The sequence below is a fragment of the Nerophis ophidion genome, linkage group LG06 (assembly GCF_033978795.1).
Source record: "Nerophis ophidion isolate RoL-2023_Sa linkage group LG06, RoL_Noph_v1.0, whole genome shotgun sequence".
Lineage (NCBI taxonomy): Eukaryota > Metazoa > Chordata > Actinopteri > Syngnathiformes > Syngnathidae > Nerophis > Nerophis ophidion.
Window position 1 is genome coordinate 48,748,120 of NC_084616.1, and position 27,136 is coordinate 48,775,255.

A 27,136-nucleotide genomic window follows, 5' to 3' on the forward strand; every position below is an offset into this window, starting at 1 on the left:
TCTCCCCACAGTGCGCGAGTGTACGTGTGCGTGTGTCAGCTGCCTCATCTCGTGTTGATGTCGACCCGCAGCCACCGCTGGGCCTTTCAGTAAATATTGAAATAACGAAACTAAAAACGCACGCACACGGAACTCCCCGCTTTAGACGACGTGACCTGACCTGTCGGAGCAACCGGCTCGGCCCGACACGATGAGCCAGCCTCGGCCGGACGAGTTCAAGCCTCCTCCGGAGTGCCCGGTGTTCGAGCCCAGCTGGGAAGAATTTGCAGACCCGTATGCATTCATCAACAAGATCCGTCCCATCGCTGAGAAAACGGGCATTTGCAAAGTCCGACCGCCTCAGGTGAGTGTTTTAGCGGATGTTTAAAGGTCGCTCGGACGCGGATGCTGCGTCGAGCTCGGAGATGGAGCGACCACGGTGATATTTAAAGGGACTGTTCAACATGGCGGATGAACGGCTAGGTTCATTCTTTGTGCTGCGACGGTTGGCTCGCTTACTTTCGGCGTGATTTGTGGCGTGAACGGCCAGCTTTGACCAACTGTACACATTTGAACAAGTTACACGGCCGTCGTTTAGTCGACGTTTGGTGGTCGCCGTGTGGCAACAAAGCCCGTGTGGTCGTTGGGCTAGCAGGCTAATGCTAGCAAGCACCAACCTGTCATGATGTTACAGCACATCGTGTTGCCATACACGGCGATGCGGAAGCCATCCTCCTGCGGTCCACAACAAAATCAGAAACAATTACACCATCTGGACCCTTATAGATTATTTGCTGATCATCATTTTAGGCATCACTTGTCAACATATTAATCAGCAGTGACTGTGAGTGTTTATTCTTCAGGACAATGTTCATAAATAGTGTCAGTTTTGATTAGTTAAAAAAAATAGTCGCTCAACAAGTACAACAGGTTATGTAATCACACTCATTAATGTTTAAAATAATAATAATAATGGTGCCTTTAAAGGTGAGGTGTGACTACCTGCCATGTTCCACAACATCCATCCATTTCTACCGCTTATTCCCTGATAAATGTTATTGCACGTTAATATGGTTGCGCATTTCCATGCATGAGCTTGTCTTGTAGGGTGTTGTCCTCCATGTTGGCTCTGTGGTAAGCTGGCCTACTGACTTGAGTCTTCCATATGGCCATTTTGTACACCAGTGGGGGATGTAAGCTACTGACTTGTAACAAAAACTTGGTCCTCCCCTTTTGTGACGATCATCTTTGTAATAAGCGCTCAGCTGTGTGAGGAGTTATATTTTTTCTGCTTGATGTGTGTAGTAACCAAACCAAGCACAAAGCAGGGTTCCTCCGTTGTCGTCAGTCCTATTCATATTGTATCAAACGGGGTATTCAGCCCAAAATCCTGCATTTTGACTAGTTTACTTCCATCATACAGCACAAAATATATTACATTACATTACAGATTTTGTTGAGGGTATAGAATATCGAAAAGTCACATTATCATGAAGATCAATACAGTGGAAGGCCTATTTTTTTTTTTTTTTTTTTTTTTTTAACAACTGGTTCTAGAGCAGTGGTTCTTAGCCTGGGTTCGATCGAACCCTAGGGGTTCGACGGAGCCTCTGTCCAAACCTGACTAAATAACAAGTTCAATGTTTTATTATTATAACCAAATGACAGAAATCATTTCCATGAGATTATTTTCTAATATAAGTGTTTTGGCCCACTTACAATGACAAAAAAAACAACATTGTTTTTCATGAGCTCTGTAAAAGGTGGGGTTGGAAATAATTTGTACCCCTTTCCGATATCGCATTTTGGTCCCACTAAAACATTCTAATGTTGCACAATGAGATGTAAACATGGGATCATGTGTACATTCCTGTAACTTTCTGTTTGTAAAATATATCTTTATGAATATTTCCTTAATATAGTAACATCATTAAATTAAGAAAAAAACATTTTATTTTTCACTAAAGAAGGGTTTGATGAATGCGCATATGAAACTGGCGGGGTTCAGTACCTCCAACAAGGTTAAGAACCACTGTTCTAGAGCAAAGGTGTCCAAACTTTTTCCACTGAGGGCTGCACAATAAAAACAATCCATCCATCCATCCAATCCATTATATAATATATTTAATTTTCAAAGCCAATACAAAATATTGTTTTCTTAAAAGGACAAATGGCAGGAAATGGATGAATGGATGGATAAAAGAAAAAAATGCTGCTTGTAATATTTGTGTTATTAATCGGGGTGCATAATACTTATTAAACAGATAATCATCCATCCATTTCCTACCGTTTTTTCCCTTTTGGGGTCGCGGGGGGCACTGGCGCCTATCTCAGCTACAATCGGGCGCAAGGCGGCGTACACCCTGGACAAGTCGCCACCTCTTCGCAGGCCCAACACAGATAGACAGACAATATTCACAGTCACATTCACACACTAGGGCCAATTTAGTGTAGCCAATCAACCTATCCCGAGGTGCATGTCTTTGGAAGACATCTTGTCGATAATAAGAATTATGATGTCATGCCTATACCAAAAAATATCTTTAATAACCAATTTAAAAACGAAAAAAACATGCTCCAATGAGTCAAGATTACCTGAACTATGCTGTGGGTGAGCAAATCAACTGATACTTTTCTCCTACTTGTGTTGTAAAGTTCCTGAGCTGTAAACACACATCGCGTTGATCATTTGAGACTTCTTTACTGTTTCAGAGAAAGGCGTTTTATATGTCATTTGCACCAAATGTTCTGCAAACTTTCCGCGAGGAGGGAAAAAACATAGAGCGTCAACACATGAAACCTTATCACCTACCTGAGAAGTAAGCATCGCTACGACAGTGTTTTGAAAATATTGTCTGCTGGTAAAGACATTGCCTCAAAGCCAGCTGCAAAGGGCTACGTGTGGACGGCGTGGTTTAGATGTTAGAGCGGTCATCCAGAAACTTGAGGGTTCCTGGGATGAATCCAGCTTCTGCCATCGTAGTTAATGCTGTTGTGTCCTTGGGCAAGACACTTCAGCAACACCAGTGTTACCATCACTAGTGTATGAATGTGTGTGTGGCAAGCCTACCTTGCAATAGACATTCTTAAACTCAATGGAATATTCCTGGGTAAATAAACGTTAAATACAGAAAATAAACTACATTTAAAGGGGGTGTGTTATTCTTTTTTTTCCTGCATTTAAAACACTTCCTTGTGGTCTGCATATCATGTGTTGGTGGTGTTTTGGTCAAACTTTTGCATTGATTTTGTTTTACAAACCATTTTGAAGCAACTTTCTGACTGTCTCTTCAAAATTCTCCATTTTGTGGCCGGTCTTATTTACCGCCAAAACCGCCTCTAGGCCAAGCCCCCTTTGACGTTGTCTCCATACCGTCACCCATGTCGTAGTTTTTAGCACTTCCATATCAAGTCTACTGATGGATATAAGTTCGAACTATACACTGCTTTCTATTAGAAATGGCAAAAGCGGAGGATGTATGTACATTTTAAAGCCAGAAGATATAGAAAAAATAAGGGACTTTTTGACTAAACTTTAGACCACAACTAAATAAAAAATTGCATGAAAGGACACCATTTAATCTACATTAAAAAAAATAGATGTAGATAAGTTGAAGGTAGAAAAGCGCTATACAAGTACAACCCATTTATCATTTATTTATAAGTTAATCGGTTATCAGTGTCGTTCTTGAGACACGGTAAATTGTCTTTTTCCTGTGACTTTACACCTACAGTATTTGCTCTTTTATTCCACTTTGTAAGTTGGTATGATTTTTGTAATAGTACTTTTGAAATTCCTTGTGGTTTAAACATGTTTGGCCAAGAAACAAATTCTGATTCTAAGGATGTGCAGTTGGAATATTTTTGAACACCCCTGCTCTTTTGTGTCGCTTAAAAACTGAATTGTATGTAAAACAAAAAAATTTTTTCCATGTGAAACAATGTAAATACAATAAATCGAAAACAAATTAACACAAAACACATTTTTAGAGAATAATTTTAGTTTTACATGCAGGCACTGACAAACGGCTGTGTTCTCACAAAACTTTGTTTACATCAACTGATGCAATCACACGTATGCCATATTACCCTTGATTGTTTAATCAGACTTACCATAGCAGTGTGGTGTGTTTAATACAAACCCATATGCTATTGTTGATTTTTATTACTGTATTTAATGACTTTATTTTCCTCAATCGTTGGCTTAATTTGCAGCAGTAGCTTAATGTGTGTATGTGAGTGTGAATGCCTGTCTGCTATGTGTTGGCCCTGCGATAAGGTGGCGACTTGTCCAGGGTGTAGCCTGCCATCCAACTGAGAACAGCTGGGATATGCTACGCAAGAAGCAGTAGACGATGGATTGTACTAAAACCAAGACAGTGTCTTAAAACTGACACGCTCTTCCTTGTGGAGGGGGTCCGGTCCGATCCGGTCCGGTGGCCATGTGCTGCTTGCCTGTGTATCGGCTGGGGACATCTCTGCGCTGCTGATCCGCCTCCGCTTGGGATGGTTTCCTGCTGGCTCCGCTGTGAACGGGACTCTCGCTGCTGTGTTGGATCCGCTTTGGACTGGACTCTCGCGACTGTGTTGGATCCATTATGGATTGAACTTTCACAGTATCATGTTGGACCCGCTCGACATCCATTGCTTTCCTCCTCTCCAAGGTTCTCATAGTCATCATTGTCACCAACGTCCCACTGGGTGTGAGTTTTCCTTGCCCTTATGTGGGCCTACCGAGGATGTCGTAGTGGTTTGTGCAGCCCTTTGAGACACTAGTGATTTAGGGCTACATAAGTAAACATTGATTGATTGATTGACATATTTTTAGTGGAAAGTTCCTGCCAAAAAAACTGCAATACCACTGTACTAAAATATGAAAATACGATTTGAACAAAGCATGCTCCTTTTTTACATTCACTAGGGCTGGCAGCCTCCGTTTGCCTGCGATATTGACAGACTTCACTTTGTTCCTCGCATCCAGAGGCTCAATGAATTAGAGGTGAGTGTTCATATATTTTGGAACCTGGCATCATTAGAGGGGGTTTTAAGTGTCAATTAAACTTGATATCCAGAAAGTCAAACGGTATAATTAAACTGAAAAAGAATGACCATCACATTATCTGGGTTTAAAAAGAGCCTTTGTATAATACTGTATGGCAGCCATTTTTCTTGTCTAGGTTATATTTCAAATTAACTGTTGGGATCACCTCCATGTCCTCCCAGGCTCAGACCAGAGTCAAGCTGAATTTTTTGGACCAGATTGCAAAATTCTGGGATTTGCAAGGATGTGCCTTGAAGATTCCCCACGTGGACAGGAAGATTCTGGATTTATACCAGCTGAATAGGGTAGGTGACATATAACTTAGCCTTATTCAACTGTTTTAATTGCCTCACTAACCTGCTCGTCACTGTCATAATCAGCTCGTAGCAGAGGAAGGCGGATTCGACATTGTCTGTCAGGACAGACGATGGACTAAGATCGCAATAAAGATGGGCTTTGCCCCTGGTAAAGCTGTTGGCTCTCACTTGCGAGGACATTACGAGAAAACTCTTTACCCCTACAATCTTTTTCAGAGTGGCGCAAACCTGCTGGTAAGTTAAAGACAATTTATCCCTTATGAAAAACTGTATCTCTCTACTGTATATGCAAACCATGTTATCTAATCACTTGATTATGATGTTTTGTCCAAAAAAATGTTTCATTTTGTTTTGAACATGCCAAATAATGCTTTTATAGGATGTGCAAAGAAAACTTCTAAAACCTTTTTATATATTCTATTCACTTTTACCCCTTTGAATATGTTATCTGTCGCCTAATTATTGATTGCTAATTTAATATAATTAGAAAAAAATATATATAATCCTGCAAGAGAGCTCATGCAAGATCATTAAATTGGTACTGTGTGACCTTCTCTGGAAGGTCACGCTAAATTGTTTAATTACATAAGCTCTCTCTTGCCTCAGGCACCAGAGGCAGCTTCCAAACTGATGCGTTTGGAGGCTGATCCTGAGCTTGAAAAGGTATGTTTATGTCAAATTATGAAGACACCTTGCAATTAACTAGATGCATGTTTATCTCTGGCTGTGTTCTATACTTTATGTCAAATAATGCTTACACAAATACACGAATGAATGAATTTTAATGCTAAAATAACTTCTTACAGCCTACCTCATAGCATTTATCAAGATACCAATGTTTACGTGCCAGGTAAACATAATGTTCACAAAGCTAAATCAGTTCAAATACTGTATATAAGTATCTTCTATTTTTCTGAATATCAAAGACACCTCTGTATTCATTTCAATTGTATCTCTCCTGGGCTTGCATGTTGCTTCTTTATTTCTTTGCTCTCTGGTCAAGTTGCACAATAACTACAACCTATTTTTGACTTTTCTGACTTTTGACTGCTGAATTAGTCGTACCAAGTCTCACAATGATTCAGTACTTGTGTCCTCCAAAGGAGGACATATGATGCAGGATGTTACTAGCAGATCTGTCTTAGCCATTTTGACCTCACATTTACAGCATGTTACCTGCAATAAAACCTGATTTCTAATATTATTGCCCTGCAGTTAGTTCCAGTTAAGTACAAACCCTGTTTCCATATGAGTTGGGAAATTGTGTTAGATGTAAATATAAATGGAAAACTATGATTTGCAAATCATTTTCAACCCATATTTAGGTGAATATGCTACAATGACAACATATTTGATGTTCAAACTGATAAACTTTTTTTTTTGCAAATAATCATTAACTTTAGAATTTGATGACAGCAACACGTGACAAAGAAGTTGGGAAAGTGGCAAAAATACTGAAAAAGTTGAGAAATGCTCATCAAACGCTTATTTGGAACATCCCACAGGTGTGCAGGCTAATTGGGAACAGGTGGGTGCCATGATTGGGTATAAAAGCAGCTTCCATGAAACGCTAAGTAATTCACAAACAAGAAAGGGGCGAGGGTCACCAGTTTGTAAGCAAATTGTCGAACAGTTTTAGAACAACATTTCTCTACCACCTATTGCAAGGAATTTAGGGATTTTACCATCTATGGTCCGTAAAATCATCAAAAGGTTCAGAGAATCTGGAGAATCACTGCACGTAAGCAATGATATTACGGACCTTTGATCCCTCAGGCGGTACAGCATCAAAAACCGACATCAGTTCTTAAAGGATATAACCACATGGGCTCAGGAACACTTCATAAAACCACTGTCAGTAACTACAGTTGGTTGTTACATGTGTAAGTGCAAGTTAAACCTCTGCTATGCAAAGCAAAACCCATTTATCAACAAAACCAAGGAATGCCGCTGGCTTCGCTGCACCCGAGCTCATCTAGGATGGACTGATGCAAAGCGGAAAAGTGTTCTGTGGTCTGACGAGTCCACATTTCAAATTATATTTGGAAACTGTGGACGTGGTGTCCTCTGGAACAAAGAGGAAAATAACCATCCGGATTGTTATAGGCGCAAAGTTCAAAAGCCAGCATCTGTGATGATACGGTGGTGTATTAGTGCCCAAGGCACGGTTAACTTACACATCTGTGAAGGCACCATTAAGGCTGAATGGTCCATACAGGTTTTGGAGCAACATATGTTGTCATCCAAGCAACGTTATCATGAACGCCCTTACTTAATTCAGCAAGACAATGCCACGCCACATTTGACAAAAGCTTGGTTTTGTAGTAAAAGAGTGCGAGTACTTTCCTGGCCCGCCTGCAGTCCTGACTTGTCCCCCATCGAAAATGTGTGGGGCATTATGAAGCGTAAAATACGACAGCGGATACCCTGGACTGTTGAACGAGTAAAGCTCTACATAAAAGAAAAATGAGAAAGAATTTCACTTTCAAAGCTTCAACAATTAGTTTCTTAATTTCCCAAACATTTATTGAGTGTTGTTAAAAGAAAAGGCAATGTAACACAGAGGTGAACATGCCCTTTCCCAACTACTTTCGCACGTGTTGCAGCCATGAAATTTTAAGTTGATTATTATTTGCAAAAAAAATACATTTTATGAGTTTGAACATCAAATATCTTGTCTTTGTAGTGCATTCAACTGAATATGGGTTGAAAAGGATTTGCAAATCATTGTATTCCGTTTATAATTACATCTAACACAATTTCCCAACTCATATGGAAACGGGGTTTGTACATATGTTTTAAATGGCCACTGAGCAGTTAGTCTAACCTCTGCATTATTTGCTTCAGTGTGTTCAAAAGCCAGTCCAGCCAGCAGAAAGAGAAAAAGAAGGGGTTGAAAGTTTGAAGCCGGTCGACAGCAAGGAGCTCTTGCTGCAAGAGCCAGCATTGGGGCAGTCTACCCAGACGCCTGATTCCTACACCAGCGCTCGCAGAGGAAAGCGCATGAAGACTGAGGTGGTAATTATTCTCTGCAGACCCACCACACAGATTTACTTATTTCAAATTGTGTACATCTTCCCCTTTTTTCGTAGTCGATCTGCGTGAAAATCGAACCAGGCGAGCCAGATGACAGTCGGCCGAACTTGAGGAGGAGAATGGGTTCTTTTGTTGCCAAGCCTGAACCAGGTCAGTCTTCAGAACACACAGCTGGAAACAACTCCATACGTGCATGTGGTTCTTTAAATAAAAGTAAATCCTCATGGGTCACTGGGGCTTCTATCTGCCTTGCAGAGAAAGAGATTCCCATTCTAGTTAAACAGGAGCCAGTTGAAAGCAAGGAACAAGTCATCGAAACAGACAAATTCAAACAACGCTACAAGAAATACACCACCCCTGTTCCTCAAAGTCCAGTGAGTAGAAACACCATTCTACACTTTCTTCTCTGTTAGTGTGTACAGATGTGTGTGTGTGTGTGTGTGTGTGTGTGTGTGTGTGTGTGTGTGTGTGTGTGTGTGTGTGTGTGTGTGTGTGTGTGTGTGTGTGTGTGTGTGTGTGTGTGTTTTAGGGTTGTCCTGTTACCAATATATTGGTACCGGTACCAAAATGTATATTGATACTTTTCAAAATGTAGGGAACTAAAAAAAATTCAATATCGGCTTTATTTTAACTGAAAATCTTACAATTCAATAAACATATGTTTTCTATTGTACTCAAAGAACAATTTTAGAAGGTTAAAATATAAATTAAAAGTAGAGATGTCCGACTATGGATTTTTTTGCCGATATTTAATATTCCGATATTGTCCAACTCTTAATTACCGAATCCGATATCAACCAATACCGATACATATAGTCAAGGAATTAAGACATTATTATGCCTAATTTTTGGATGCATTAAACAATGTAACAAGGTCTTCCAAAATAAATCAACTATGTACTGTACATACAGTATGTATATATTATGGAAGAAAATGCCAACATGGCACTGGCATTTTTTTTGTTATTGAAGTCACAAAGTGCATTATTTTTTTTAACATGCCTCAAAACAGCAGCTGGGAATTTGGGACATGCTCTCCTTGAGACCCACTATAACTTTGGGAAGTGCTATACTTTGATTTTCACAAAGTGCATTATTTTAATTTATTTTTAAACATGTCTCAAAACAACAGCTCCAAAAACTATGAAGCCACACAGCTTAAGTCAAGAGTATACAATAACATAGTCCTCCTTTAGTGCCTGGCATACTGTATAACAGGAAATTATATACTGGGCTCAATCTGCCCTACTCTATTGTATTTGTATGAGTAACAAAAATGTGCTGCAAGCTAGTGGTGAGTGCTTGAAGTGACCTACCAGTCAGTCAGAGCTTCTGAAATGCTGCGTCGAGACAGGGCCCCTCCGTTCACTGCAAGCTGCAAAGTTTGCGCCATGCAGGGCAGACTAGCCACACCAAACTCCACCGTAGCTTTTGCCATACTGCGTGCGTTGCCCCTGACCACAACGTGGGCTTTCGGCTTGGGGTGTTTTTTTTTTTTGTTTTGTTTTTTCACTGCGGAGTCTTTAAGCGACAACTGTGTGGTACTACTTTTTTTTCACCGTTTGCTTTTCATCCATCTTCCACTTGTATTAATCGTGTATCTCCTTATGATTCTTGAAGAGGTGGGAGATTAAATTGCTCGTCTTACAGGAAGACGTCTTGGTTCCTCCTCGCATAACCAACTTTTTGCAGTCATTGCAAATTGCCAGTTTTTATCCATCAAGAGACACTTTAAAATAATCCCAAACCATGTCGTTAGTCACCGACCGAGCTCGCCTGTTAGCCAGGCTACAGCACCGGCAACAACACACTCTTGTTGTTGTTATGCACCGCACGCGCGGTTTGATGAGGTCATCAAGCGTCGCCAGTAAAATTCTCATGCTGCAGTCATGCTGCAACTCCTGTGTTGTGTGTGGGAGAGGGGATTGGGGAGGGACTGCTGACTTGGAGACGCAACTGCTCTGTACTTTTCCCTACGTACAGCGTTTTAAAAAGTCATAAATTAAAATTTTTGAAACTGATAAAGATAATTTCCAATATTACATTTTAAAGCATTTATCGGCCGATAACATCGGCAGTCCGATATTATCGGACATCTCTAATTAAAAGGAAATTACTACATCAGGCTTTTTTTTATTGTATTCAAAGAACAATTTACAATTTTCATTTTACATATCGTCTGCCATAATCAAAGATTAGGTTAGAATATAATTAAGACTTTATTGACATTATATTAAATGCTTCATGATTTACGGTTGCCACTTCTGGTCTCTGCTTTAAGAAAAATGCAATTATTAGTAAGTAATAAAAACTAAACTGGATGAATGTAACCAGATAAGCCAAGAAGCAGGTAAAACATACTTTTGTTAAAGATAAAACACAAATTGTAGCAATTTGTTGCAAAATATATTAATTTCACTTGTATATTTTGACTGCTAATTGGGCAGTTTTAAGTCCGCTAATACTTGGCATTAATCCAAGCAGCTCTGTGTGCGTATATGTATCTACATCTTATGTGTCTATATGTGCACAGCAGAGGAGCTGGTTAACTTCTGAGAGTAGCGTAAAGTATGTGTGTTTGAGAGAATTGCAAGGTGTTGTCTGAGTAACGTCAGTGAGTGAGTGGGCAAGCAAAGAGAGAGTACGGTAGCGCTTCCGCAGTTGAGTGATGAACGGGTCTGGTTGTGTCCTGCACATATATATACTGTATATATACATACATACACACACACACATATATATATATATATATATATATACACACAGTGAAGAAAATAAGTATTTGAACACTCTGCTATTTTGCAAGTTCTCCCACTTAGAAATCATGGAGGGGTCTGACATTTTTATGGTTGGTGCATGTCCACTGTATGAGAGATAACCTAAAAAGAAAAATCCAGAAATCACAATCTATGATTTTTTTAAACAATTTATTTGTGTGATAAAGCTGAAAATAAGTATTTGAACCCCAACATTAATATTTGGTAGAGTAGCCTTTGCTTACAATTACAGAGGTCAAACGTTTCCTGTAGTTTTTTTTACCAGGTTTGCACAGACCGCAGGAGGGATTTTGGCCCACTCCTCCACACAGATCAGTTAGGTTTCTGGGCTGTCGCTGAGTAACACAGACTTTCAGCTCCCTCCAAAGATATTCAGTTGGATTTAGGTCTGGAGACTGGCTAGGCCACTCCAGAACCTTGATATGGTTCTTACGAAGCCACTTGGTTTTCTTGGCTGTGTGCTTTGGGTCATTGTCATGTTGGAAGATCCAGCCACGACTCATCTTCAATGATCTAACTGAGAGAAGGAGGTTTTTGGCCAAAATCTCCCAATACATGGCTGCAGTCATCCTCTCCTTAATACAGTACAGTCGTCCTGTCCCATGAGCAAAAAAACACCCCCAAAGCATGATGCTACCACCCCCATGCTTCACAGGAGGGATGGTGTTCTTGGGATGGTACGCATCATTCGTCTTCCTCCAATCACGCATAGTGGAATTATGACCAAAAAGGTCAATTTTGGTCTCATCTGTCCACAAAACTTTCTCCCATGACTCCTCTGGATCATCCAAATGGTCATTGGCAAACTTAAGACGGGCCTTAACATGTGCTGGTATAAGCAGGGGAACCTTCCGTGCCATGTGTAAATGTTCTGTTTTTGAATTGCGCATTTTTTGTACTTACGGTTCAGCTACTCTTTTAGTGTATTTACGGTACCTCCCAGCATGCATTGCTCTATGCAAGGGGTCCAGTTGGCAGTCGGTTAAAGTGTACGGTGGTGGCCAGTTTGTTATTGTGTTCCTTGAATTTACACTGAGTAAAATATACTTCTACAAAGAAGAAGGTTGTCGTCATTGAATTAACAAATGGTAGCAGAGGATGTCTAACAACGCTAACTACAGAGTCCCTCCTGCGTTTGAAGAAAAGAAGTCTAATGAGAACTGGAAAAATGAACTTGAAATGTGGATACGTGTTACCAAGCCTTAGCTGTTGCTCTAGCACTGAGGGGGAGAGCTAGAGATACAGCTTTGGAAATACCTGCGGATGATTTGAACAAAGATGATGGGATGAAGACCCTTCTAAAGGCATTGGATAATGTATTCTTAAAAGAAGAAAAGGACAGAGCTAATGATGCATACACAGACTTTGACAAGATTCGGAGAGAAAACGCAGTTTCCATGGTGGATTACATCATTCAGTTCGAACAGAGGTACAACAAAATGCACAAATTTGACATGGTTCTTCCCGACGCTGTTTTGGAATTCAAGTTGTTAGGATACAGCCAGTCTCGATGTTAAAGATAAACAGCTTGTGCTTACAGCTTGTTCGACAATTACATCTGCAAGCATGAAGTCAGCTCTAAAAATGATTTTTGGAGACAATATGAAGCCGCCCACATGCAGCGGGGGAATTAATGTGTGTGAAAATGTTGCTTTCTATTTGAATCAAAGAAAAAGAGACGGAAGGAAATTTCGTTCCCAACCCGACCAAAAGAGGGCGCCATTGACTGGCTCAAACCCACTAGATAGGTACGGTAGGAGGTCAAAGTGTGTAATTTGCCAGAGTACATTTCACTGGGCTAAGGACTGCCCAAATTAAGCTGAACATGTAAAAATGACAGAGGAAAATGAAGAGACAGAAGCGATCGAAGAGTGTAATGTTACATTGTTTTCTAAAGAGCCAGTATCTGATGCTGAAATATTCATGGTAAAAGCCCTAGGTTCAGCTGTAATTGACACTGCATGCACCAGAACAGTCTGTGGTGAAAAATGCCTGGACAATTACATTCATACACTGAAGTAGAGTGTCAATAAAAAAAAGAAAATACAAAGAGTAAAAGAGCTTTTAAGTTTGGTGATGGACAAGTTGTTCATTCCATTAAAAAAAAAGTGAAAGTCCCAGCTAGAATAGGCCAAACCAGGTGCTACATAGAGACAGAGGTGGTCTCAGTGAACATTCCTTTACTACTAAGTAAAACATCACTTAAGAGTGCAAACGCAGTTCTTGACATTGAGAATGATAAAGCCACAATGTTCCAGAAACCAGTGTCTCTTGAGATTACATCCTCAGGACACTACTGTATAACATAGTGGACAGAGATTGCACAGCCACCCATGAGAATGAACCCCAAACTGATGAGGTTCTGGCCATAAGAGATGGCATGAGTAAAGATGAAAAACACAAACTATTGGTGAAACTTCACAAGCAGTTTGGACATGCCTCAGTTGATAAACTCAAAATTACTAATTAGTGCTGGTAGTAATGATGATGAGAGTGTTGCTATTCTGAAGGACATCGTAAGCAGCTATGAAACATGTCTCAAGTACAACAAGCCCAAACCAAAGCCATCAGTTGGTCTATCAATGGCTTCAACATACAATGAAAGTGTGACATTAGATCTACACAAGCTACAACCAAATGTGTGGTACCTCAACATGATTGATCACTTCACCAGGTTCAGTGCTGGTAGCATTGTGACCACAAAAAAATCTAGTGAAATTGTGAGGCACTTTATTCATTCCTGGGTAAGTGTGTATGGAGCCCCATCTAAGATATTTTGTGACAATGGAGGTGAATTCAATAATGAGGAAATGAGAGACATGGCTGAGAACTTTAACATTGAAGTGCAAACCACTGCTGCCTACAGTCAATGGAGTAAAGGATTGATGGAAAGACATAACCAGACCCTGTTAAAAGTGAAGAAAAGCAGTGTTTGTGACTGGAAAGTAGCCCTAGATTGGGCCTTGATGGCGAAGAATACAATGCACAATGTGCATGGATTTACGTCCATACCAGCTAGTGTTGGGACAAAACCCGAACCTACCTTCTGTGCTGGTTGATAAACCGCCTGCCTTGGAGGGCACTACCATAAGTAAATGGGTAGGACAGCATATTTCAGCATTACATGAAGCAAAGCAAGGACAGCATTTATTGAGGCAGAGTGCTCAGAGAATCAGGAGAGCTCTGCGCACACAGCTTCAGAGCACAGATGAACACTACGAAACTGGAGATAAAGTGTACTACAAAAGAATGGACTGCAATGAATGGAAAGGGCCTGGGGTGGTAATTGGACGAGACGGGGTGGTAATATTTGTTAGACATGGAGGCTCCTATGTCCGGGTGCATCGCTGTAGACTGCGCAAGGCCACAGATGAATACACTGACACGTCTCGTGACAGCCAAGAAAGCCAGACAGAACTTAATGCGGCAGAATGTGACAATGAACATGTTGAATATCTACCCGATACTGTTTCTAGTGATGTAGACAGTGTGCCTGACAGAAAATGCGGCAGGGGGCTCTAATACTGACAGAGACAGCAATGAGCATGATAATGATCCATCCGACAGACAACCTTCTATTATAAGAACAGGCCAAAGTATTAATCTAAAGGCAGGAGAATTCATTAAGTATGTGGAAAGAGACACTAGAATTTCACAAACAGCAAAAATGCTAGGTCGAGCGGGAAAGGCAACTGGAAAACACAAGGACCGGTACAATCTGGAGTACACAGAGCCAGTTAGCCTCACTGGCACAAAAAGGTCAGCTGACCTTTCACAGGTTGATACACTGCAGATTCAGTCATTGGACAGGGTGGAACAGCCATCTGATCACGAGGATGTACTTGTTACAAAGGATGTGTTGTTTGAATCAGCTAAACTTACTGAAATCAGTAACTGAGAGAAACACGGTGTGTTTGATGGACTAAAAAAACATGGGACAAAAATTAATTTCCACAAAATGGGTGTTCAGACAGACAGGGCTTTGCTGCCCCTAACACACCCACGCACGCACGCACGCACGCACACACACACACACACACATAGCAAAATGAGCTAACGCTATGCTAAAAGCTAATTAGCCTTTACCTCAAGCCAGGACTGCGAGCGAGCTGTTTAAGTTAAGTTTCTAGAACGTCAACGGGCTCGTAGTGATGTAACTGGTAGTTGACTGGGAGGTGTTTAGTATAATTTGGGGAGAGTACGCTGCCTTATGCTCACCTGCTAAACACATATCTGCTCGACGCTGAAGCATTGACTATGCGCACTGAATACGCACTGCTGATTGGCTGTTACCGCTCTGAATATGCACTGCTGATTGGCTGTTATCGTGGTATTGCTGCCTAAATATAACTACGAAGAGCTGGTTGTGCAAATAAACTGGAGCCATGTTAAGTCTTAGTAATAAATATTGTGATTAATAGTCCAAGCCACCATATTTTTTTTCTCGATTTTCGTAACAGTGAAGTGAAGTGAAGTGAATTAAATTTATATAGCGCTTTTCTCAAGTGTCTCAAAGCGCTTTACATAGTGACACCCAATATCTAAGTCACATTTAAACCAGTGTGGGTGGCACTGGGAGCAGGTGGGTAAAGTGTCTTGCCGAAGGACACAACGGCAGTAACTAGGATGGTACAAGCGGGAATCGAACCTGCAACCCTGAAGTTGCTGGCACGGCCACTCTACCAACCGAGCTATGCCGTAACTAAACAGTAACTAAAAGCATAGTTGTTGTGCAGAAAAGCCAAGTTCCCTATTTGAGACTGGTAGCCACATTATAACGTCTTTAATGGTATTTTAGCATAAACAAAATATCCGTAATACTATTAATAATAGTATTAATAAACTAGATGACTAAATCTTTCATAAACTCAACAGCATTTGAATCTTGATATTGCTTGCAAACGTTGCTGAACAACATCTATAACTCAATAATGAGACAAACTGTTAACTTCACACATTAAAACAACTGCAGACATGAATTGTAGATTAGACAAATATTTGTAGCAGGAAATTACATGAAAACAAACGTATCATTTTTCTCATTTGACTCTTTCTTACCTCCAGGTGCACACGAAGTACAGTCCAGTCTACATTTAAAAAATAATAGATGTTAATCTGTTATCGATATCGGTCTTAAGAATCAGGATGTTATCGGTATCGGCTTGAAGTGATTAGAAAATATTGTGCATCCCTACTATCTTTTCATCATTCACCATTAGTTTGTTATATTTAAACAAACATACGAAAATTTCCAGAAGAATATAAAAGTTAGCAGAAATGTATTCAATTATGTATAATTGAGCGGGGCCAAAGAAGGCTTTTTTAAGTTGAACTTTAACATATGAAAGAATATTTTTCTCAAATTTAGAAATAACACATTAATAGAAAAAAACTATAAAGACATTTCTTAGAGATTACTAATGTGTTATGAATTACTAATACTTCTGCAGCAGATTAATTACGAGCTTTTATTGCATTCTCCAGGTTGATATGGTCGAGTGTCTGGTGTGTGGCAGTGGGGGAGACGAAGACCGCCTGTTGCTATGTGACGGCTGTGACGACAGCTACCACACTTTCTGCCTCATCCCGCCGCTACATGATGTCCCCAGGGGGGACTGGAGGTGCCCCAAGTGTTTGGCTCAGGTGAAGATAATTGATGTCTGATGCAAATAGTGTGTTTCTATAATGAGCAAATGAAGTAAACGATGTAATATATGTACACACAAAGATAATAGACTAGAATAAATCCTTATTGTCCACTGAGGTGGAAAATTGTTGTGTCACCAACACAGGAGACACACAGCACTAACATACAAACATTATCATATATCATATAATATAAAAATATTTTTAAAACAGACATAGAGCAATTCAGGTGGTACATGTGAATTTGTTAAGTTTGTGTAGTTATAAAGAGCAATGGCATTTGTAATACAAATGCTCAGCTTTAAGTATATACAGTGCATCCAGGAAATATCCACAGTTTGTTTTGTTACAGCCTTAATACAAAATAGAATAAATCCATTTTTGTCCTCAAAATTCTACCGACCCTTCCCAGCAATGACAATGTGAAAAGGATTTTTCAAAAATGTTTGCAAATTTATTTAAAAAAAAAAAAAAGGAATACATGTACATAACTATTCACAGCCTTTGCTCGATACTTTTATCGATGCACCTTTGGCAGCAATTACAGCCTCAAGTATTTTTGAATACTTTGCCATAAGTTTGGCAAACCTATCTTTTTAGTTTTTGCCCATTCCACTTTGCCCATCCTCTTTGCAGCATTTCTCAAGCTCCATCAGATTGGACGGTAAGCGTTGATTTTTATCCAGGATATCTCTGTACAGTACATTGCTGCTTTTATCTTAGTCTAGTTAGGCAAGAAGCCGGTCACTATGCAGAGCTACAGCATTCCTCCGTGAAGAGAGGAGAACCTTTCAGAAGGACACCATCTCTGCAGGAATCCACCAATCAAGCCTGTATGATATAGTGGCCAGACAGAAGCCATTTCTTAGTAAAAAGTCTTCCAAAATGTACCTGAAAGACTCTCATACCATGAGAAACAAAATTCTCTGATTTGATGAGACAAAGATAGAACTCTTTGACGTGAATGCCAGGCCTCATGTTTGGAAGAAACCAGGCACCGCTCATCATCACCAGGCCAATACAATCCTTATACAGTGAAGCATAGAGGTGGCTGCATCATGCTGTGGGGATGTTTTTCAGCTGCAGGAACTGAACGGCTAGTCAGGATGGAGGGAAATATGAATGCCGCAATGGACGGAAACATTTTGGATGGAAGTCAAGGCTTCTCATCCAACCTGATGGAACTTAAGAGGTGCTGCAAAGAGGAATGGGCAAAACTGCCTAAAGACAAGTCTGCCGAGCTTGTGACATTTTATTCAAAACATATGTAAATGTTTTTTGTTTTCTGTTTTTCATTTTTAATACATTTGCAAAAAAAAAAAACTTACGTTGTCATTATAGGGTATTGTCTGTAGAATTGTGTTCTATTTTGGAATAGGGCTGTAACGTAACAAAATTTGGAAAAAGTGAAGCGCTGTCACTACTTTGTGGATGCACTCTAAAACATATAATGATATGTGGTTGTGATCTAAAACGTGTACACAAATGTTTTTAATACCTATCTTTTTCTTTCAGGAATGCAGCAAACCTCATGAAGCATTTGGCTTCGAGCAGGCTTACAGAGACTATTCCTTGCGGGCTTTTGGGCAAATGGCAGATGCCTTCAAATCAGATTATTTTAACATGCCTGTTCATGTAAGTGGAACACAGTTTGTACTGAAAAAAAGACATCTAAATCCTCAAAAGTATTTTTTTTTGTTCATGTATCTTGAAGATGGTACCTACAGAGCTGGTGGAGAAAGAGTTCTGGCGCTTAGTGGGAGCCATCGAGGAGGATGTTACTGTTGAATATGGAGCAGATATAGCCTCAAAAGAGTTTGGGAGTGGCTTTCCCATTCCAAACGGGAAGTTTGAGGTTTCTCCAGCTGATGAGGTAAAAACTCTATCGTGTAGGTCACACCACACAAATCATGAATTATTCAAACGAATGAAAACGAGATCTGATGGGTATTTCTAGTAAATCTGTATCTGTTGTTCCATGCAGAAATACCTCAAGTGTGGGTGGAACCTCAACAACATGGCAATGATGAATCCATCCGTTCTCACACATGTCACAGCTGACATCTGCGGAATGACATTGCCTTGGCTTTATGTTGGCATGTGCTTCTCCTCCTTTTGTTGGCACATTGAGGACCACTGGAGCTACTCCATCAACTACCTGCACTGGTACAAAAAACCCTGTAAATAGTTATTTAAAAATGACTTATACAGTACATCCTTCATTTATGGTTCCTTTTTATTTAATTCTCTCCAAGGGGGGAACCCAAAACATGGTATGGAGCTCCCGGTTTTGCTGCAGAGCAGCTCGAAGGGGTGATGACTAAGCTGGCTCCAGAACTGTTTGACTCTCAGCCGGACCTGTTGCACCAGCTTGTTACCATCATGAACCCCAACACCCTGATGGCTCATGGTGTCCCAGTATGTGTTTCTATGCTTGCAACAAAGACAGATAACCTTGTAAAAAGTATCCAAATTTTTCTGGGTTTCTCTTTTAGATTTATAGAACAAACCAGTGTGCTGGTGAGTTTGTTGTCACGTTTCCCCGAGCCTACCACAGTGGCTTCAATCAAGGCTTTAACTTTGCAGAGGCAGTCAACTTCTGCACTGTTGACTGGGTAATTTTTTTTTTTACATTTATAGACTTGTAATTGTTTTGTAAATCTACGGCAGCAGAATAGTGACATGTTTGTCAGTGACATGCGGTGAGATTCAGGGCTAGTACTCCTTTAGAGTCAGATTTACACATATGGCCCCCTCAGTTGCAACTCACGCCATGACTTTTTGTTGCAGTTTATTGTCCTGTGGAATTTAAGACATTGCACCGGTTGTCAAAATGTCATGGAGTATAATAAATCCTTCTGCAAAAAATATTGACAACATTGATTCTGCATTCAGAGTGTGTCTGCTCTGTATTTTATTGGTACATTTGCTAACTCAGCAAATTTTACTTAAGAATATATTCCATTTTTGACTGCTTAAGAATATATTCCATTTTTGACTGCACATCATTGATTTTTGTTTATGATTAAGCCCTCACCGTCAGTTGCATTTAATGGAAAAGGTTGAACAGGCAAACCATATCGCTTCTCTTTCTGTAACTGCAGATGCCTCTTGGTAGACAATGCGTTGACCACTATCGCACGTTACACCGGTACAACGTTTTTTCCCATGATGAAATGGTGTGCAACATGGCAGCAAAAGCAGAGAACCTTGATGTGGTTCTGGCATCTGCTGTCTACAAGGACATCAGCATCATGATCCTTGAGGAGCAGGAAATGAGAGAAAAAGTGACAAAAATGGTAAAGCAGGAATAGTTAATTGCATTCAATCATGTCCCTCATTTATAAACACTCACCACTGATTTGGCACCCCTTTCAGGGGGTAGTGCATTGGCAGGAGGCAAAATATGATCATCTTCAGGATGACGAGCGACAGTGCATCAAATGCCGGACCACCTGTTACCTGTCTGCTATCACGTGTCCTTGCAGCCCAGGAATGCTCGTCTGTCTGCATCATATCAGCGATCTATGCTCCTGCTCAGTCACCAACTACACACTGAAGTAAGCCCCACGGGAGTCCCAGCAAACTCAGACACTAACAAATATGAATATAATTAATAACTCTGTTTCAGACTAAATATGTGAATATTTTCTTTTAGTTATAGATATACACTGGAAGACCTGTTACCCATGATGAATGCTGTGCGGCAACGAGCTGAACAGTATGATGAATGGGCCTCCCGTGTGTCACATACTATAGAGGCTAAACTGGAAAAGAAAAAAGGTAAGGAAAAAAATGCTTTTGGCCACTCTAAATCCCAAGTACTATAAATAGTGAACAACATGGACCATTTATGTGTGAATTTGTTAGACTGAGATTATTTAACAAGGTCTCCTCTCCTCAGGCCTGCCAGTCTTTCGGTCTCTTCTCGCTGAATCAGAGTCCAAGCTGTTCCCTGACAATGACCTGCTGCGTCGACTACGTATGGTTACCAAAGATGCAGAAAAGTGCTCCTCAGTGGCACAACAGCTGTTGAACGGAAAGAGGCAGACCAGGTAACGTCATTCAAAAGATATATAGATCAGTTATATCAAGTTGATGGTAAACATTTCCCAAGGTATCAATGTGGCAATGGGAAGTCCCGCAGCCAGCTGACTGTGGAGGAGCTGAGTTCGTTTGTAAGGCAGTTGTATAACCTCTCCTGCAGCCTCACTCAAGCCCCATTGTTGAAGGTAGGTTCACATAGTCAATCTGTGACCTTTCCACACCTCAGAATATTGCTTACTATGTATTGTTTGGTAGGAACTTTTGAATCGTATTGAAGACTTCCAGCAGCACAGCGAAAAAATCCTTGCAGATAGGATGCCCAGTGTGGCTGAGATCGAGAACCTGTTAGATGTCAGCTTTGACTTTGACGTGGACCTGCCTGAGCTACCTCGCTTGAGGGAGAGGTTGGAACAGGCTCGCTGGCTCGAGGGGGTGGAGCAAGCCAGCATCCAGCCTGCAACACTAACTTTAGAAAACATGCGAAGGCTCATCGACCAGGGTGTAGGTCTGTCACCGCACTCATCTGTGGAGAAAGCTATGGCACACCTTCAGGAGCTTCTGACAGTCTCAGAGCATTGGGAGGAAAAGGCGAGCAGTCTTCTGAAATCCAGGTATAGAAAAAATGCCTCAAGGTATTTGTCTATTCCCAAAGGTACAAAACTGTCCAAACTTATAAGTATAGCTTTATTCAAAATCAAATATATTTGTTTTCCTAGTCATGTCTCACGTTCTTTGTGGGTCTTTGCACTGATTGTATCTGAATGATTTCATATCATGTCAGTGCTCCTGATTTTGCTTCATTTTAATTACAGCTAGTGCAAAAAGCTGTGGCTAGAATATTCAACCAGATCAACAAAAAGTGAGCATCATGTTTAGTTCCGACCCTCATTCCACTGGTGCTGTTCAGCATTTACTGTCACAAGTCGCTTTTAATGGCATGGCTGTTTAAGAATGTGCATCTCTCCATCTTAACTTAGAGCTTAAAATTTTACATTTTTGAAAGGTGATATTCCCTTTCCATGCATAGTTGCCATGCTTAGCTTTGAATTTTGACTTTTATTCTGTTTAAAACACATGTTTTCCTCTTGGGGAAATGTCATATAACTAGTCTTAGTTTGGAAAATAACAACAATCTTGTGTCTAAAACAGGGGTCACCAACCATTTTGAAACCAAGAGCTACTTCTTGGGTACTGATTAAGGCGAAGGGCTACCAGTTTGATACACACTTAAATAAATTGCCAGAAATAGCCAATTTGCTCAATTTACCTCTAATAAATAAATCTATATATATATATATATATATATATATATATATATATATATATAAAGGGTATTTCTGTCTTGTCATTCCGTCGTACATTTTTTTTCTTTTACGGAAGGTTTTTTGTAGAGAATAAATGACGAAAAAAAACACTTAATTGAACGGTTTAAAAGAGGAGAAAACACGAAAAAAATGAAAATAAAATTTTGAAACATAGTGTATCTTCAATTTCGACTCTTTAAAATTCAAAATTCAACCGAAAAAAAGAACAGAAAAACTAGATAATTTGAATCTTTTTGAAAAAATTAAAAAAATAATTTGTGGAACATCATTGGTCATTTTTCCTGATTAAGATTAATTTTAGAATTTTGATGACATGTTTTAAATAGGTTAAAATCCAATCTGCACTTTGTTAGAATATATAACAAATTGGACCAAGATATATTTCTAACAAAGACAAATCCTTATTTCTTCTAGATTTTCCAGAGCAAACATTTTAAAAGAAATTCAAAAGACTTTAAAATAAGATTTAAATTTGATTGTACAGATTTTCTAGATTTTGCCAGAATATTTTTTTTGAATTTTAATCATAAGTTTGAAGAAATATTTCACAAATATTCTTCGGCGAAAAAACAGAAGCTAAAATGAAGAATTAAATTAAAATGTATTTATTATTCTTTACAAAAATAAAACAATAATTGAACATTGATTTAAATTGTCAGGAAAGAAGAGGAAGGAATTTAAACGGTAAAAAGGTATATATGTTTAAAAATCTTATAATAATTTTTAAGGTTGTATTTTTTCTCTAAAATTGTCTTTCTGAAAGTTATAAGAAGCAAAGTAAAAAAATAATTTAATTTATTTAAACAAGTGAAGACCAAGTCTTTAAAATATTTTCTTGGATTTTCAAATTCTATTTGAATTTTTCCTCTCTTAGAATTAAAAATGTCGAGCAAAGCGAGACCAGCTTGCTAGTAAAAAAATACAATTTAAAAAATAGAGGCAGCTCACTGGTAAGTGCTGCTATTTGAGCTATTTTTAGAACAGGCCAGTGGGCGACTCATCTGGTCCTTACGGGTTACCTGGTGCCCGCGGGCACCGCGTTGGTGACCCCTGGTCTAAAATATATTCAACGGGTTTTGTTTTTTGAACAATCATTTCCTGTGTGGATTCAACAAAATTCAGCAACAGTTCTCGTTATGAATGTGGAATTCATTTTGTCCACTTTTATAACTTACAGTGTTTCATTATGTATTGTTTTACTGCCCAACAGTCCACCTCACTCCATTGAGACCCTTATTGCTGCTGCCGAGGAGGCATCTAGAATCTCTGCTCATCTCCCAAACTGCCTTCTGCTGAAAGATACCATCAGAAAAGCTCAAGAGTGGCTTCAAGAAGCTGAGGAACTTCAGGTCAGGACACATTCAACTGTTTTTTTTTTTACGTTTGGTGGCATATGTTACCCATCAAAACGTTCTGTTTTTCAGGCTAGCAACCGAATACTAATGTTGGACAACTTATCCAATATGGTGTTGCGAGGCCAAGCTGTTCAAATCCACCTGGAACCTTTGGATAGACTGGAGTCTCTAATGACAGAGGTGCAAAACTGGAAGGAATCAGCTGCTTTAGTTTTCCTTCAGAAAAACATGGCCCATTCCCTGCTGGAGGTAAATTACTCAAAAATCATAATTGAACCCATGAAAAAAGCTAATTACTGTGTTGTGTTCTTCATCAAAGGTCCTGTGTCCAAGATGTGAAGTGGGAAACGAAAGTTCTCCCAAGAGGAAGGCCAAGAAAGGGAAAGAATCACCTAAAAGTAATAATAAGAAAACCTTGAGTCTTAACACCGCCATTGATTTGGAGAAAGTGCTTTCGGACGCCAAGGATTCCGCCTCTGCTGTAAGATGCATTAAACTAACCAACTGTATGTGTGGGGGGAAAGGGCAAAAACACAGTTTATCTTCCCTTTTTAATAGACACTCAAGTAATTGCCGGTTGCGTCAAATGGATGCCTCATTTTTTCCAATCAGAAAAAAGATAGTAGTGCCACAGGGTAGATCCTCTCTCCATTGTACACTTTTGTTTTCTTCACATTCTTTACCATCTCCAATATGCAGATTTGGAAAACGTGGGTACACTGTTGAGCTTTATTATTTCTCAAACCAAGCCATTAAACCAGGGTTAAAAAGAAAAAAAAATGTAATTAATAAACTTGCAAAAAAAATCATCATGGTCTTTAAATGTGGTAATTTGAATAGACTTTGAGGCTCACTCATGGCTAATTTAACTGCAATGTTGAAAAAAGTGCTAGAAATTAAGAAGAGAATAATAAGTCATCCCCTCACTGTACTGCATTATTGATAGAAATTAAGAATGAAAGGACACGAAATAGGAACTGCTCGTGTGAGGCAATTACACATTTAATTTCCACTGGATTACAAAGATGATCATTCTCCCTTGAGTAAGCAACAGACAACAGTATACCTACTAAACAAGATTTTCTGCAATCAAAGTCAAGCTCTCAAATAGATCCCTTACTTCAAATAATGCTGGTACTTAATGCAGTTAAGTATGTATATGCCCTGAGACACCTCTTTTAAGAAATACAGTAAATACATACATAATACGTGAAGAAAATACTGTTGAAATGCTATTTTTTCAAGTAATCTCTTCATTTTTAGAATACAACTTTGGAGGAGCTGCGAATCAGGGAGATGGAGGCAATCTTTATTTTAAGAGCGGCAAATGAGTCGAAACTCCTCCCTACTGCAGACTGCATGGACTTGAAGGTGTGCATCTGTCAAAAGGTGCTCATGGGAGCCATGCTGCAGTGTGAACTCTGCAGAAACGCCTTCCACAGCGTGTGTGTCAGGGACCAATCAGATATGAGTGAAACACCGCCGTGGCTGTGTCCACAGTGTCGGCGATCCAGAAAGCCCTCGTTGGACAAAGTTCTCCCACTATATGAGTCCCTGAGGCACCTTGGGGTTCGCTTGCCGGAGGGAGACGCATTGCAAAACCTGGTTGAGAGGACAGTTAATTGGCAGTATCAAGCTCAGGAAATTCTACAGTCTTATAATTTGACTGAAGTGGATAATGAAGCAGAATCACCTCCAACTCTGACCCGTTGTGCATCTGGCTCCTCTGACAGTTACAAGAACACTCAGGTCGGTCATCATCTCCTTGTGCCACTTTTTGTTTCATATGATGTCAAATTTAATGATTAAAGTCGGTTACTTTATTTTCTTCCAGGCTCCTTATTTGACTCCAGAGTGGAACAAGACAAATCCTGCTCAGACAGTTTTCTATACCGAGCAGAGATGCATTCCGCTGCAGGGTCAGGGTCACCAGAGCCTTAAACTATTTTGTTCTTTGTCATTTCTGTGGGACTCATAGTTATGCTTTGTGTATTTGGCTAACAGGCTTAAGTCACGAACTAGAGGAGCTGATGGTGGAAGGTCTCCTCTTACAGGTGTCAATACCAGAAGTCCAAACCCTCTACCATGTTTTATTGGAAAGAGCCACGAGCCAGTTCACAAACACTTGCATGTCTCCACGGCAAGACGACCCCATGGACTGCGATCAACGTATACAATTTAACTCTCAGGGAAAAAATATCCAGGTACCACCAAATGAAATATCTGACTTCTGTGACTCCACTTTTGAAAGAACAATGTCGGTTTGTATGATTGCTAACTTGTTTCTTTTTTTTAGGATGATGACATGAGAGACCCTGTGTTTGTTCCAGAAAAGAAAGCAAAGAGGCGTTTAGAGAGGAAAACTCTAAATAGTAAGGGCTCAGACAGAAAGCACTCCCACAAAAGGCAAAAGACAAATAAAAAAGAATTACTTCGCAGACAGGCGTCAAACTTGTCTTCAGCACGGTCTGATATCTCACAGTCGGATGAGTCTGACGAAGACATGGCATTGTGTCCCGCAGAGAGGTGTCAACTTCCAGAGGGGGATGAGGTGAGGGATAATGCCTAAATGCAAATTAATGTATAAAAATGTATATCAGGACAAAAAATGTATATCAGGATGGTCAGAGTTGTGTTCTCATGTGATCAAAGGTAATTTTCTTTGCTCTTCCCGCAGGTGGATTGGGTCCAGTGTGACGGTAGCTGCAACCAGTGGTTTCATCAGGTCTGCGTTGGAGTATCAGCTGAGATGGCAGAGAAAGAAGACTACATTTGTATCCAATGTGCACTGAGCGACTCTGATGTACACTGAGCGACAGACACATGAGTAAATGAAGAGCTTTTTCCCCGAAGAACAGTAGTTGAGGTGCCACTAGTCACACCCTGCCACACCTGTCCAACATTTTTGTAACAATGGTGCTATCTTCTCTTTTACTTGTTGTCAAGAACTATATTGTTTAGATTTTTTTTGTATTTTTTACATACATATTATATATATTTACTTCTACTTATGAATTGTTTGTGGCTGTCAAAATAAAAAAAAAGGACAAATAGCGCAGGATATGATATGTACTGCATGGGATATCAAGAGTGTTATGTTAAACACGCCCACTATAGTAAAGGTAAAAGATTGATCAACGGTTAAATATTATCTTCTCCAGAGCCTCTTTGCATGCTTAGCAAGATTTAATAAGAATGAAATCAAGGTTTTCCCCTCTCTAACCTACTGTTTTTTTAAATCCAATGTTTAGTACATGCATCTTAATATAATTATTCCCATTTTTGTTGAATAGGTTTATTTATCTGAGCAATACTTTGACATAAATGCATCTCCATCGAATTCTTGGTGCCATAGCAATGATGTGATGTACAAAAAGTTACACAAATGGATTGACGCCAGCTACAGGGAGCTTATGTAGCAGGTTGGAAGGAAAGAATGCTCACATGGTAGCGTGTAACTTGGTCTAGGATGCTCAGTGTGGATTTCGCATAGTTTATATTGTGGAATAAATTCATTTTGTTCTATGGAGGAGTCTGTTTCAACCCTCAATGCTACAATGCCAAATTGTATGTTGGATGTAAAAGAAACAGTGAATAGTTGTAAATATTAGTA

At 39.7% G+C, this 27,136-nt stretch overlaps 1 protein-coding gene across 2 annotated transcripts; it reads left to right on the forward strand.

Moving 5' to 3' along the window:
• kdm5bb (lysine demethylase 5Bb) lies at nt 1-27,048 on the forward strand. 2 transcript variants are annotated; one of them, XM_061904022.1, is made up of 28 exons: nt 1-343; nt 4,901-4,978; nt 5,203-5,325; nt 5,401-5,571; nt 5,944-6,000; nt 8,185-8,355; nt 8,430-8,523; nt 8,629-8,747; nt 16,635-16,793; nt 18,312-18,431; nt 18,511-18,669; nt 18,781-18,962; nt 19,052-19,214; nt 19,292-19,411; nt 19,901-20,095; nt 20,175-20,356; nt 20,455-20,579; nt 20,701-20,851; nt 20,914-21,028; nt 21,099-21,454; nt 23,379-23,517; nt 23,593-23,772; nt 23,843-24,004; nt 24,787-25,272; nt 25,358-25,442; nt 25,528-25,727; nt 25,820-26,074; nt 26,201-27,048. In XM_061904022.1, the coding sequence occupies exons 1-28, from the start codon at nt 191-193 to the stop codon at nt 26,333-26,335; spliced, it is 4,635 nt and encodes a 1,544-aa protein (XP_061760006.1). In that variant the 5' UTR covers nt 1-190; the 3' UTR covers nt 26,336-27,048. The 2 variants fall into 2 exon arrangements, with proteins under 2 accessions (XP_061760006.1, XP_061760007.1); XM_061904023.1 differs by having other exon boundaries at nt 8,185-8,352.
• Nucleotides 27,049-27,136: the final 88 nt, after the last annotated feature.